At 43.9% G+C, this 15,496-nt stretch overlaps 1 protein-coding gene across 1 annotated transcript in view; it reads right to left on the minus strand.

The window, feature by feature from the left end:
* slc22a23b (solute carrier family 22 member 23b) overlaps positions 1-15,496 on the minus strand; it is a 29,163-nt gene that overhangs the window by 798 nt on the left and 12,869 nt on the right. Inside the window, exons 4-10 of the mRNA XM_085436318.1 lie at positions 6,806-6,992; positions 6,458-6,585; positions 5,060-5,162; positions 4,624-4,850; positions 3,957-3,989; positions 3,662-3,785; positions 1-2,451 (exon numbers count right to left, since the gene is read on the minus strand). The exon at positions 1-2,451 is cut by the window's left edge and continues 798 nt beyond it. Of these exons, the coding sequence (XP_085292444.1) occupies positions 2,031-2,451; positions 3,662-3,785; positions 3,957-3,989; positions 4,624-4,850; positions 5,060-5,162; positions 6,458-6,585; positions 6,806-6,992 (1,223 nt within the window). The 3' untranslated portion in view covers positions 1-2,030. The remainder of the gene's footprint in view (positions 2,452-3,661; positions 3,786-3,956; positions 3,990-4,623; positions 4,851-5,059; positions 5,163-6,457; positions 6,586-6,805; positions 6,993-15,496) is intronic.

A 15,496-nucleotide genomic window follows, 5' to 3' on the forward strand; every position in this document is an offset into this window, starting at 1 on the left:
GGTCACGCTCATGTCCGTTCAGCTCTCAGATTTGTTTAACATTATGCACAAAGTCTCTGTAGGCTACACATATGGTCTGCAAGAAAGGTCTCCGGCTGTTCGTCTTCCAACAACCATCATACGCCAGCATCAGCAGTAGTAACGCTTCTTTAAAAATCAGTGTCCACACTGACCTCTCAGCTGAGGATAAAGTGCCACATTGGACTTCATATAAAGAGACCACAAATGAGGGAGTACTTGTAGCAGTTCACAATACAGCCCGCAACTTATTGTCTGGTTTCCCAACATTTACCATGTATTATTTAGTGAATTCAAAGTGGATTTTTTGTGTGTTTGTGTGTAAGTCCTTGGAACTGGTTCGGGAATGGGCATCATTAAAGGGGGGGTCAATATGAGTTCTCTTTCTTTTATAGGTGCAGTTCCTGGCACCTTGGTAGTCTCTTGCAAACCGGGCAATAGCTTCAATGTTGCCTACAAATACTCGCTGGTTCTGTAAAATGTTGTTACAGTAGATTAAGGGAGTTTAAAGGAAATGAGAAACAAATTGTACGTTGAGCATTTTAATCTTTGAGTACCTTTCAAGTGTTTTAGCAGTAAGGTCGAAATTTTGTCTTTTTGAAATGACAATTGGGTTTAGACTAAAGGCCAAGCGTGTAATACCTAGTATTACACTGGGTATGAGGTATATTAAAGAGTAGCCTAACATCCACTTATTTTTTGATAATGTAGTATTATTGTGGGTATAGGCTATGAGATACAGTATGCTGGCCTCCACTTCTGACACAACAAATACCTAAAAATAACTACAGTGTAATTCATCCGTCTTTGTATCCACTTACAGAGTGGATACAAAGAGGTTACAGAGGGGGCTGTCCCAGCTGTCATAGGGCAAGATGCAGGGCACACCCTTGACAGGTCACCAGTTTATCACAGGACTAACACAAAGAGTAAATGGTAAATAGACTGGTTCTAAAATAGGGCTTCCCTACTTGAGAACATCACTCTTTCATATTCACACAGGGACTTTTTCTCTAGATCTAAGTGCTTTCTATCAAACATTTTTCCATGTTAGGAGCAACTTGGGCTTCAGTATCTTGCCCAAGGATACTTCGGCATGCAGACTGGAGCAGCCACCAGACAACCATTCACACCTAGAGCCGATTTAAATTCGCTGATTAACCTAACCCTATGTGTGTATGTCTTTAGGTTGTGGGAAGAGTTCCCAAAGAGAGCATGCAAATTCCAGTCAGAAAGGTCCCAGACTGGATTTGAGCCTAGATACTTCTTGCTGTGAGGCAACAGTGCTAACCACCCCACAGCCTGTTCAGTTTTTTCCTTTAAAACTGGGTACAGTAAAACATAGTTTTACTGTACCTGTTGGTAAGTATTGTAAGGTACTGAAAATTACACTGTCAATTGAGAATTACTTGATAAATGCTGGGGAATTGCACAGTGAGTCACAGATTGTATTAACCAATGCTACAGAACAAAACAAAAAACATTTGTGCCCTTTTCATGCAAAAAGTTAGTGGCTTTAGCCAATCCCTGGATCTCCAATGTGTTGGCTGCAAATCACAAACACTTGATTGTGTCTCTGACATTTAGTGCAAAATAACCTACCTACAAAGAGATCTAAGATGTAGTGAAATCCAGTTTCAACGAGTCAAAACTACAGACAGTAAACTCAGAGCACACGTTATTGAAAGTTATTCTGCTGTACTTTGTCTCTCCACTTGTGTCTGCTTGTACCCTCGAGCAGAAGGTGGCTCAAGAAAATCACCAACACCACTGAAGACGCTCATATTATCTGACATACACTGACTTCAATACAATATATTTTTGGCAACTCCTGAAGGAATCATAGTCACTACAAATGACACAAATTTACTATCATCATCATCTGAATCCTCAACATAAAAAGAGTTCATATGAACAATTAGTTTCCCTTAAAGTACAGGAAGTTCAGTCATCGCTTGCTCAGGTTAGTGCTTGGAGCAGTTATTAGCACAGAAGACAACTTGCAAAGCTGCTCACACTCCATTGGCTATGGCATGATTCCCGATCACCTCCCCACCAGTTGCAAGGGCGTATGAGGCAGGTACCGCTGCCAGAGCGGTGGCTGCTGCCACTGTAGCGCCCCCAGTGGCTGAGAGATGTAATGGTGTGTCCTGAACACGGGAGTAGTCCCTATCACTCTTGGCGAGAAGGAGGTGCTGCTCTCCCGGATGGAGCAGGGTCTGACGGGTAAAGGTCTCTCCATCAGCCAGGCTCTCCGGCAGTGGCTGTCCCCGTGGCTCAGGCAGCAGCAGGAGGCAGATGATGCACAGCAGGGTGCAGCAGGCAAAGATCACATGATGCAGGAAGTAGCCCTTCTGGTTGTGGAGCTCCATGATGGGTGCAGTGAGCATGCCAAAGCCAGCGCTAGCCAGGACCAAGCCCAGTCCTCCACCCCTGCAGAAAAAGAGGTCAGAGCTGATTTATTTCCAAGGTGTTCTGATGCACCTTACACTAAAAACAGCAGCATTCTAGAAGCATTCTTCATACAACAGGATTGGGACATCATTAAAAGTTGACTTCTTATTTTTTGAGATATAAACATGGTCAAATAACTTTAAATGGACTGCTTCTTATAAAGTAGCTTTCTACTACAGGCCTCACTTAGCTTGTCTCATGCAGCACTTTTTTAACTATGCCTAAAGGCTTTCTAACCTCCTAAATTACCTAAATTACTTCCTTAACATGTCTCGAAGGTCTCCAAAGGCCTGGTAATGAACGAATCATTTGATTCAAGTGTGCTGACCCAGTGTGATATCTAAAACCTGCATGACGCCAGCCCTTCAGGCCTGGAGTTCCCCAACCCTGATGTAAGGAGTCACAGATTGATCCACGACTTTCTAATTGGTAGATGAACCAGTATACTACTCGAGCCACAGTCACCACAATGCAAATAATGGGATCAGCCTACATACATACCCCTTTTTTTCCTATTTTTGTCTCTGTATTATATTTGCAAAAGTAGAACACATCACCTAGTCATGTCATAAAAACAGCTCTAGTTGTGAGCATAGAAGCCCCACCCACCTGCTGTTTGGACCTTCTGTTTGTAAGGGAAAGCCAATCAGAACAATTGGAGGCTGGAGTGAAAAGGAAATGAGCTCAAATGGCTTTTTTCTTTCAGATGAAGAGGTTGCACCAAAGCTTAATGTAGGATATTTGTGGATTTTCTGACTGGTGAATCATACGGTGCTAATGTATTAGGAGTACAGAGCTGAAAGTGGGCAGGATACATCCCACTTAAGAGTATTAAAATGGCAGGCTTTATTCAGCCACTTTTATCACTTTCTTAAGCTGACAACGGTCTTCACTCAGCATCTGGTCAAATCTGTTGCTCTGAACCTCCTTCATAACCTCTTACAGCCCTTTTTCCATAAAGCCACATTTTCACCAGTTTTCTGTGGAGCCATTGTAATCAATAATGTGGCACACATTTTTCTTTCCAAACACTTGTCAGTCATAAACACACCACAAGAGGGAGCAAATATGCAATTTGAGAACAAAAGCTGTGTGCAGACACTGTCATAATAGACGATATATTTTTTAAAGTAATAAGACTGTTTGCTTTCATAAGATGTATGTTGTGTTTATGACTATGCAGGCTCACCTGATGACAGTAGGAGTGATTTCAGCACAAAAGAAAATGCTGAGTGTGCTGACAGCATGAGAAGAGAACATCCCAATTATGGAGAAGGCCACAGAGAATTTCCTGTTAAGAGTGTCTCGCAAAACTGTTCAAAAGAGAGGAAACAAGCAATAAAAATCAGCAACAACAAATGTAACATGATTCCAGGGACATAAATGACATTGTTTACTGTGTATCACTAAGTTTTCCTCAAACCAGTGGAAAGGTTTATCATTTTAATTGTTTTAGATGATAAATCTCGTAACTGCAAATGTACCTGTGTCATGGCGAAGGCTGTACTTCCCAATCACTGGATTCCATTAGTGAGCATTGGAGAAAAGAGAGATGTCATTAGTAAGCACAAAGAGCAGCACAGCACTGACTCAAAACAAGCAGAATAAAAGCCTTCAGGAGAACAGTTTACCACTGAAGCCTGAAATAATGACTACATGCTCCAAAAAGTTTCAAGGATATATTCATGGTATTTTCACCAGTAAAAACAAGAGGTGAAAAGTGTAAAGACTGGATTAACAATGTTTCTATTAGTTTTGAGAAGAGAGGCTAAAGTTAGCATGCCTAGCTAATAGCTTGCTACTTATTTGAAATATAGTTTTACTTTGAAGGCAACAGGATAGTATAACATTACAGTCATGGTGTCTGTACAAAGTTAGTTGTATTTTAGACCTTCACACCAAAGTTTCGTTTGAGTCAAACTTTACAGTAACTTTAGTAGCTATAAAAAAATTCTAAGTAATCACTTTTATCCTGTGATAAAACCCTTCTGTCATGATGGTAGTGGTCTCCCCCCAAAAAACATGGCCGTAGATGCATTACAGTGCATCTATGTAACAAAATGTGATTGTGTAACAAAGGTGATTGTGGTTTGGAGCTATATAAATAAAGTTGATTTGAATGGTCTACTTGTGCATTTTTTTATTACTTACAGTTAAGCAAACCCAGCTGCAGCAGTGATGCCAGGGCTGTTATGATCATGAATGTGAGCAGCCCTCCACGCCGACCCATCAGCCCGACCGCAGGGCATAGTGCTAGACAGGTTGCCACGGCGATGCCCGCCATGGTGTAATAGTCAGCATGGCACAAAGCCGTGGGCTGAGCCTCGGGGTCCATCATACTGCGAGCGAAGCAGTGGTGAATTCCATAACCTGTCAGACTGTACATCAAGACAAAACCACAGAATAAGAGAGTGGCCAATGAGGTGCCACCTAAAACATGCGTCCGCCACAGGGCACGTGAGGTTTGAGTATGTCTTCATTCTCTGGAGACCAGCTCATGTGTAATTCATGCTCTCAACACAACGGATGTTGGCTGTTATTAGCAAAGGAACTGTACAAGCCGGGACCACAAACGCAACACACTTACGAGTTGACACACAGCACCACAATGTTTTTCCACAGGTTCCTGGTGCTCATCATCTTGACAATGCAGCTCCTCTGGGGTTTCTTGTGCAGCTCCTGCTCCAGCTCTGGTAGGAAACATGAAACGCACACCTTGAGACCTTTCCTTTTCAGGTGGTAATGAGCACCCGGCCATAAGGGATCTCTAGCACGGAGAAGCTAAAGAGCTTTGGGGGGGCTTTAGATAGATGTAGGACATCACTGTGCCCACTCTCATCATCCCTCTGACTGCTTGGCTACTGGGAGAAGCAGCGACAATGAATCAAACACCATCTCGGGGGAACAAGAAGTGTCGTGGCAGAGAAAGGTGAGACACGTTAAATCTGTCGCAAGACAATTAATAGCCAGGGATCTCATTTATAAACATGGCGCACGCCGAAAATGAAGTCTGAAAAAGGCCTGTGCAACTTCCCACGCACAAGTTGGGAGTTTTCAAAGGCAATCTTGACGTGCACACTGGTGCAGAGAGTCCGACCCACACTTATGAACATTTTGGAGACAGACAGAAATTAGCAATGCACATTGTGAGGTGCTAAATTAAAGGCATGATGTAAAAACCAATACATAATACTTCACCTCATACGTTAAGTATGATTTCCTATAATGTAGTACTTATGGATCTACTTTATCATAAATATTGAAATGCCAGTAACCCATGGCAGCACTGAGATGAGCAGAATCAAATATTTCTCCAACTCAACATCATATTTTTCATCATACATCCATTACACTAAATATCATCACAAGTTATTATAAAGTGGGCCAAGTTCACCACAGCAAAACAGCTTTTTGAGGGAAGGGTAGAAGACTGATTGAAGTGCACACATTTCTATACTGACCGTGATTTATAAAGGGAAGCTTCTGAGCTGGTGAGCATAGGCATGCTCTATAATTATTATTGCTATTTTTTGTCCACACCATCTCAGCTTCTCTGCTCAGGTATAGTATGGATCCTACACATTCTTTTTAAATGAGACCCCAGGTGCTTCGTACTCAACTGAGATTTACAGGATAACAATGTTGTTGTTAACTGACAGTGCACATGCTCTCAGCACTATTTGGAAGTCAGACTTTGTGTATATTATAATAAAAAATCATTAACAACCTAAAGGACTATGGATCTTTACCTTATTGCGTTTGCATTTCATCATATCAATGGTCTGAGCAGTTTTATATGCATGTCAGTGTCTTTGCTTGCTCATTTCATCACACCGAGCAGCAGCTGTAATGTAACATACTGCAGACAATTTAAATACATTGCAAAGTGAAGAGAATTGAAGGAAACCAACAGAAAGAATAGAATTCGTGGCCCAGTGGTTGTGGGATCTTTCATCTTCTCGCTCCCTCTTGAATTCATCCTCACCTGTAAGAACTCCGCTTGGCTCAGTTGTCATGTCGACTTGGTTCTTCCTGGCGATCTGCAGCATCATGGCTTTGGACCGCCGGTAATGCTGGGTGGCCAGCAACCAGCGCAGGGATTCGGGAAAAATCCTGTAGAGGGAGTGAAAGAGGGGGATGGCGAGGAGAAGCAGACAAAGGATGAGCAGAAGATTTGTAAACGCAAGAAAGAAACAAGTGAGGGCAGAAGAAAACAAGAGGAGAAAGAGACTATTGTTTGTAAAATCGGAGCGAGCTTGTGTGGTGCCGTGTGTACTGTACAAGCCATCGCCTGGCTCAGAGCTGTGGATTTTCTTCAGAGCGCGGGACTCACCAGACGTATGGCAGCATCAGTACGAAAGGACTGATTATGACGATCTGCAGGACCTGCCAGTCATCCCGGTTTGGCCAATGGCGACACAGAGCGGCCACCCCTGGCATCAATAGCTGCCCGCCCACCATAAGAAAACTGGCCACCATAGTCATGGAGAAACGCCAACCTGGCAAACACAGCTCGATCCCTAAAATAAAAAGACAAGCACGAGAACAAAAAGACTTCATTTTACAGAAAACATGGCTTCCTTTGGTGTCAGTGCGCCACGATAGGCGAATAAATTATGTATGCGCTCTGTGTGTTTGGATGTGATTACCATTATAAACTTGCAGCTGTCTTAATGGCCTGAAAGAGCATGTGTTTGTTTAATGGTGAGGTAGGCACTGAATTTCCTGTCATGAATTATTGAACACTTATTGCTGATCCTTCCCCTGAGAGCGCACTAGTTTAACACCAGGCCTCTTCATTAAGTTAGGATGGACTGCATGTGGAAGCGTGTGAGTGAGTTCAGCTGCTCGGTGAGCTTTTCGCTGGAACCGTCCTTTAAGTCCTTCCCACGTGACTGGGCTCCTATCCTTTCCCTTACTGCCTGTAACATGGCACAGTCCAGATGGCCTGGCCCATATGGCAAGGGCCTTTTGAAGGTGACCATTGTTGGTGGATGAGAAGGGAGGAAGGGGGGCATACTCACTATACTCACTAACCTGTACTGTCACTTGTTATTGTGAGGCAGAGAGAGGAAGCTGGGCTGGGGGGTTGACAGAGTAAAGAAAGTAGAGTAGGGACTGAATACAAATTACCTAACCCTCCAAAAGTCCCTCCATTCATCAGTGGAATCACCAGAGGAATGATAATAAAGACTGGTGTGTGTGAGAGAGTGAGAGAGTGAGAGAGAGAGAGGAGGAAATACAGAGAAAAACACAATGAGGAAGAAGGAGGCGGGATGGAAAGATGACTAAGATTTTCAGATAAAAGAATGAAAGGAAAATGATTCAGCTAGAGGTTAAAGGTATTACTGAAATTCCCTTGAACTGTTTTTCTTCCTTAGACCTGAGTCAAAAATCTTCCCACACAAGGTCCAAAACAGATGAAGGAAACTGCACTGACCCATAATCCTTAACCTGGCCTTCTGCTTCTACTTTTTCTAGCCAAAAAGACAGTGTGAGTCTGTCTCTGGCCCAGTGATGGGAGCAGTATACAGCTTTTCACTATTTTTTAACATAGCGGTCTAAAAATATAGCATTAAATGTAAATTATCAAATCCAAATGTTTCCAATGTAAAATAAATAAATAAATAATAACTTTATCTCAAATCACAAAAAGAAACTGAGAAGTCAGACCACGAGCCAGAGTTGACCCAGGATGTGAATGTGATGGATGCTTAGTTACACTTCTGCTGATCGGCTTTATTTTCATATCGGTTTCTTGTCCTGTGTGTTTAGTAACCACACGCTGTTCCCAGATCTCGGTCAGTCTGTACAATTAAAACTGCACAAATCAATAATTTACTCAACAGCAGATCGAACGACTGAGTCTAATGTGAAAGAGGTCGCTAATGGTGACAAACAGACTGAGAAAATCACCCAACTCTGCTTTTTATATCCACCCTGCTGAGCAATTTAGCATTGTTTATCCCAGAAAACTCAACCCTGTATAAGGCAGCAACAGGTGGCCATTATTAAGCTTCAGTTAAGCTCTGTGCACTTCGTAGGAAACAAGACCAAATGACAAGGATGATGCAGCTAAAAATACAAGTCGCTGACTTTAAATAAACAAGCTTTGTTTCAGCAGGATATGTATACTGTACGATAACTCATTACCCAAAACAACAGTGAATGCAACTTCAGCTTTAAGCATTTGCCTTAACCCATGTCAAGCCATCAGTGCTAAATGTGTCTAATATGTATTAGGATAAGATAAGATAAGATAAGATAAGATAAGATAAGATAAGACAAGACTTTATTGATCCCACAGCGGGGAAATTTTTGCGTCGCCTCAGCTCAGGTACAGATATATGAAGGAAATACAAAAATACAAATAAGTACAATCAATGAAAAAAGTAAGATAATACACTATATACAATGGTAGCATACACAGTATGTGATTATGGATATAGTTGGAAATATGGAAGACATAAACTATATAGCTTGGAAGGTCATGGAAGGTCCATTATGCATGAAGTGGTGACCGTGGATGTTCACAGTGTCCAGTGACTTATGACATCGTGATTGAGGAGTTATAGAGTCTAACTGCTGTTGGGATGAATGATCTGCGAAAGCGCTCCTTCCTGCAGCGAGGGTGTTTCAGTCTCTGACTAAAGGAGCTGCTCAGCCCACTCACATACTCATGCAGTGGGTGATGTGGGTTGTTCATGATGGATGTCAGCTTTACTAACATCCTCCCCTCACCAACCACCTCCACAGACTCCAGGGGACATCCCAGCACGGAGCTAGACCTCCGCACCAGTTTGTCAATCCTGCTCCTGTCCCTGTCCGTGCATCCACTCCCCCAGCAGGCCACTGCATAGAAAAGGGCAGATGCTACCACAGTGTCATAGAATGTCGTTAACAGAGTCCTGCAGACTCCGAAGGACCTCAGTCTCCTCAGCAGGTGGAGTCGACTCTGGCCCTTCTTATACAGGACGTCTGTATTTGTAGTCCAGTCCAGTTTATTGTTGAGGTGAACACCCAGGTACTTATAAGAGTCCACTATCTCAATGTCTTTCCCTTGGATGTTCACCGGTGTTGTAGGGGGTGACTTCCTCCTGAAGTCTATGATCATCTCCTTTGTCTTGCCGGCGTTGATTTGGAGTACGTTGGTCTCACACCAGCCAACAAAGTCACTGATGACCCCCCTGTATTCCCGATCATTCCCGTCTGATACGCATCCAATGATGGCTGTATCATCTGAGAACTTCTGTATATGGCAATCGTCCGAATTATAACAGAAGTCTGAAGTGTAAAGGCTGAACAGGAAAGGTGAGAGAACCGTGCCCTGTGGTGGCCCCGTGCTGCAGATTACCACCTCGGACACAGTCATGGAGCCTCACATACTGTGGTCTGTTGGTAAGGTAGTCGATGGCCCATGCAGTCAGCTGTTTGCCTACTCCGGCTCCCTCCAGCTTCCCTCTCAGTAGTGCAGGTTGGATGGTGTTGAAAGCACTGGAGAAGTCAAAAAACATGATCCTCACAGTGCTCCCCGCCTGCTCTAAGTGAGAGAGGGATCGGTGCACCAGGTAGATGACAGCGTCATCCACCCCAATTCCAGAATGGTAGGCGAACTGCAGGGGGTCCATCTCTGAGCCCAGCAGTGGCTGAAGGTGGTGCAGGATGAGCCTTTCCATGGTCTTCATCAGATGAGAAGTCAAGGCAACAGGCCTGAAGTGGTTGGGCTCCCTGGGGTGTGCGATTTTTGGCACCGGAACCACACAGGAAGTCTTCCACAGTTCAGGAACCCTCTCCAGGCTCAGGCTCAGGTTGAAGATGTACAGGGCCACCTGACAGAGCTGCTCTGCACAGTCCGTGAGCAGTCTGGAGCAGATTCCATCCGGACCTGCTGCCTTCCTTGCCTTCGTCCTCTTGAGCTGATTTCTCACCTGATCAGCTGTGAAGTAGATGTGATGTGAGACTGGGCTGGAGTGGGGGGTGGGGCTTGCTTTGTTGTGGATAGATGTGTGAAGGGGGTGAAGCAGGGTTGTGGTGAGAGGAGAGCTCAGGTGACAATGGCATTGCACCCGGAGGGGGGGCGGCAAATGGAGGGGGGTTAATGGAACCTGGGGGGTGGGAGAGGTGATAAGTGGGCCATTGTCAAATTTGTTAAAAAACAGATTCAAGTCTTAGCCCACCCCCGGCCAGCAGACACTGTGGCTCCTCCATTGTCCTGGAAATGTCCAGAGATTTGTTTCATGTTCCTCCAGACTTCTCTGACGTTTTTCTGTTGGAGTTGGTTTTCCATCTTCCTCCTGAGGCACTCCTTGCCTTCTCGGATCTTGTATTTAAGATCCTTTTGGACTTTCTTAAGTTCCTCCTTGTCTCCCGACCAGAAAGCACTCTTCTTCTTGTTCAGCAGGGCCTTCAGTTCTGGGGTGACCCACGGTTTATTGTTTGAGAAACACTGTATCTTCTTGGTAGGCACAGTGTTCTCAACACAGAAATTAATGTAGTCTGTGATGCAGTGAGTGAGGGCGTCGATGTCCTCACCGTGAGGCTTGCAGAGTTCCTGCCAGTCTGTGCATTCAAAACAGTCTCTTAAGGCCTCAGTGCATTCCTCAGACCACACCCTTATCACCTTCTTCGTGGGGGGGTTCCTCTTCACCATAGGAGTGTAGGTGGGGTGGAGAAGGACCAGGTTGTGGTCTGAGTGGCCAAGCGGGGGGAGGGGTGATGCACTGTAAGCCTGCTTTGTGTTGGCAAACAATAGATCCAGGGTTTTGCTGTCCCTTGTATGGCAGTCAACGTACTGGGAGAAGTTTGGGAGAGTGACAGATAGTGAGGCATGATTGAAGTCCCCAGAAATAATAATGAGGGACTGCGGATGTGCCATCTGTAGCTGAGAGACAGTGGAGTGAATGTAATCACAGGCTGCTGTAGCGTCGGCCGAGGGTGGGATGTAAACAGTCAGCACAATAACGTGTGAAAATTCCCTGGCCAGGTGGTATGGCCGGACGCTAACTGCCAACAGTTCTATGTCTTTGGTACAGCTCTGTTCCTTCACAGTGATGTGCCCCGGGTTACACCATCTCTCATTGACATACATTGCTAGTCCACCACCTCTCCTCTTACCACTCTCCTTTGCGTTCCGGTCCGCTCTAACCAGTTGAAAGCCATCCAGAGTTATGACAGAGTCCGGTGTGTGGTCCCTGAGCCATGTCTCAGTGAACAGGAGGAGGCTGCTCTGCTTGTACTCCCACTGCAGTCTGGTTAGCGCAATTAGCTCTTCCATCTTGTTGGGTAAAGATCTTACATTACCCATGAGAATGGATGGAATGCTTGGTTTGTACCGTCTCCTTCTTTCCTGGTACTTCACTCCAGCCCTGCGTCCCCTCCTCCAACGTCGTAATTCCTTCGGAATCTTGGGTCGCTCCTCCAGGAGTACTTTCCTGTTGCCCAGTGCTAGCAGCTGCTCCCTACAGTAAACAATGGCTTGGCTTACAGATTCTCCAGAAGTGGTGGTAAAAAGTCCCAAAAAGAGTAGAAGACATACTACTACTCTCACAAAAATTTGTGGGTCCAAATTTTAGCTTCTTCTTCTCCTTGACTGTTTCTTAATATCCAAGTATGCAAGTTTTTACTTGTTTACATGCTAGTTTGTACCTGGAAAGTTCATTCGGGAGTCCAGACTTCCCGAGGACGTGAGACGCGTGCGATCATTCACAATTGGAACGGCAGTGATGGTATTACAGTTCAGGTCCAGTGTGTTTTTACCACATTTTCACTTTAATTTCATTGTGATTTTTATTTACAATATACATTTTCCATGATACACCTAATTACTAGATTTCTTTTTAAAAAATCATGTTTAAAAAACTGGCTTTAAGCAATCATGCAAAATGCTTGGCTATAAAAGGACCATCCATGTGAAATTATTTGGCAAGATTGCAGTAAAAACTGGACTGATTCCTTCATTAATTTACATTGGAGTGATCTGAGAACATGGTAAAGAGTTGTTACATGCCAGAGTACGTTGCTCTGTTTTTCTGTTGCTCCTGTCTTTCAGGTGTCAAGCCTCCACCTATTGGCCAATTCAAAGATAATTGGCACACGTCTATTGGCTGACCTGGGCACAGTAGGTCAATAGCTTGCCAGGGATCAGTAGAAAAGAGCAGCTCCCTGGACAGCTGGGCAGCTTCTGACTCTTGTGGAACTCTTGTTTGTAGGCTTCTGTGTACGTAAAACAGAGTGTGTTGGTGGGAGGCTGGACAAGTAAGCTTGGGGTACCCTATACACTGGCAGCAGAGGTTTGACTGTTACAGACACTAGGTTATGCGGCTGATGCCACTTTTGTATGTTTTGACTGGACTTTTTTGTCGAGCAGCTAGACGGGCCTTTTGTTTTGCATATTGCTTTATTTAGACTCAGGGAAGCTGTTGACCTCCTTTTGTTTTGTTAATTTATTTGATTTGGCTCAACTGATTGGTCCTCCTTCCCCACTTTTTTTTTTGTTGTCAAGTTCATTGTTGTCAAGGCATGACAACAGAATGAAATCCTGCCTGACTATTAACCTAGCTGTTGTCCGTCTTCGTTAATTTTGGTGGTCTTGTGTTAATGTCTCCTCCCTGCCTTAGCCCCCACCATGGTCAGGGGGGGATGCAACACAACACAAAATGCAACACAACACAACACAACACAAAACAGGGGTCAAGTGTTTCCTGGTCTTCCTGGACTTCAGGAAGACCAGGAAACACTTGACCCCTGTTTCAATCCAGGGGGTCAGTGTTGACATTGTGGAGGACTATAAATACCTTGGAGTACACATTGACAGTAAACTGGACTGGGCTAAAAACACCACAGCACTTTACAGGAAGGGCCAGAGTCGTCTCTATTTTTTGAGGCGACTGAGGTCCTTCAACATCTGCCAGAAAATGCTGAGGATTTTCTATGAGTCTGTGGTGGCCAGTGCGATCCTCTATGCTGTTGCATGCTGGGGGAGCAGGCTGAGGGTCGCAGATGCCAACAGACTTAATAAACTGATCCGTAAGGCCAGCAATGTTGTGGGGATGGAGCTGGACTCCCTCAAGGTGGTGTCGGAGAGGCGGATGCTGTCCAAGATAAAGACAATGTTGGATAACACCTCCCACCCACTCCATGACATGTTGGTCAGTCACAGGAGCTCGTTCAGTGAGAGACTGAGATTACCGAAAAGCACCACTGAACGACACAGGAAATCATTCCTGCCTGTGGCCATCTCCCTGTACAACGCATCCACTTAACACACTGTTTGCTGCTACAACTACACGTTTCTTTTCCAAATATTTATTTATAAGTGACTTATGTATGTATGTATGTATGTATATATATGTATATATTGTACTATTCTTAGTTAGCGTATTGTCTGTCTTGTCTTAATGTTGGTTTAAAATGGAGCACTGTAACAAAAAATAATTTCCCCCAGGGATCAATAAAGTATTCTGATGGAGGCTCGTCCAGGATTCGAACCCAGAACCTCTTGCACCTGAAGCGAGAAGCATACCCCTAGAGTCTAGGGGTATGCCAGTGTTCTAGACATGCTACCTACTATAATATTAATTTTGTCTTTAGCTAAGCACAAACAAACAGATCATCTGACTCCATCTTATCTTATTCTTTGCATCTTCTCCTGTCAAATCAAACCCTTTGCATTTTGTATTCTACGCGTGTGTCGTAATACAAAAATTCGCTATTGTAAGGTTAAAAAGTTTTGTTTGTTAAACCTTAATTTGCTTTACTTACAGACAACACTAAACACCAAACTTTATCATCTGGAAATATAAAATTATTATTGCACTTTTACTCAGCTAGTATGCACATGTAGTCAGTTTGAGCTGCAGTCACTCAATATTACCTTTGTTCACAGTCAATAAGACTGAATCACAATCGAAAAGAGAAAATCAACTGTACTTTGGCAAAGGCAATGTATCCCTAAAGTAACCTCACAAAAAAAAAAAAAAATGCTACCCAACTCTCTGGGGGAGGAGCCTGATCCTGCTGACTCTACTGGGATATCAATACGCACACACAAACAGGCATGCTGGCAAGGACCTTTTGTTCCAGCTGAGTGGGAGAATGGCTCTCCTTGTGCTGATTATCTCACTGCCCACTGCCACCCTCCCTCCTGTGTGCACCCCCCCCCCCCCCCATTCCCTCTAGCTCATCAGTGTGGTTGAAGTAGCTTTCACACCCTCCATAAAAGCACCTCCACCCCCAGCACCACCACAGTTTTTTTTAATCCCCCCACAGCTTCTCATACTTTGCATCTAAAAGTGAACAGTCATACAGAAAGAAAAAGGGTCTGAATAAAAAGAAGCTGATAGAATGGTCAAACTAATTTTCAATGATGAATGGTTGATAGTACTACCACACACACATACACACACTTTTATGTTGTCTGCTGCTCCCTGGCTAACCTTGCCTCCGGCATGAGAACAGCATGGAGAGACAATTAGCTTCCTAACAGCATGAGCTCAGAGTGAGAACCACAGTCTGTGTTTGCGATTATGACGAAGATTTCAGCTGGTGATGGGAAAAGATATTGTTGAAATTTTGGAAAAAGGGAGTGTCGTGTTCCTGAAACAAAAAGCTATACTGGAGCCAAAAAACAAACAAACACCCAAAACTATTATAACAAGCTTTCATTAACTGTTCTTAATTGTTTAACTTACAGAGTTGCTATAAGTTAAATGCCACTGTTAGTATGCTAGCTCGCTCACAATACTGCAAGCTAAGATGCTAATTAGTGCTAAGCATGAAATAGAACCAAGAGAGAGATGGGATTTGTTAGGTTGTAATTGAACACTAAGAATCGCAACAAACATGACAAATTGACATGAGACGACCATGCAGTGAAAATGTATGCTATGCCTTCTGATGATACTGCCTAAGGGAAGCATATATAATGTAAACAGAATTGGTCCTAGCACTGAACCCTGTGGAACACCATAATTAACCTTGGTGTGTGAAGAGGACCCTCAGTTTACATTAACAAATTGGAGTCTAT

Source organism: Copadichromis virginalis, linkage group LG17 (assembly GCF_057382275.1).
Source record: "Copadichromis virginalis isolate Kocher_CV1m ecotype Utaka linkage group LG17, C_Virginalis_male_GT1.1, whole genome shotgun sequence".
Classification (NCBI taxonomy): domain Eukaryota; kingdom Metazoa; phylum Chordata; class Actinopteri; order Cichliformes; family Cichlidae; genus Copadichromis; species Copadichromis virginalis.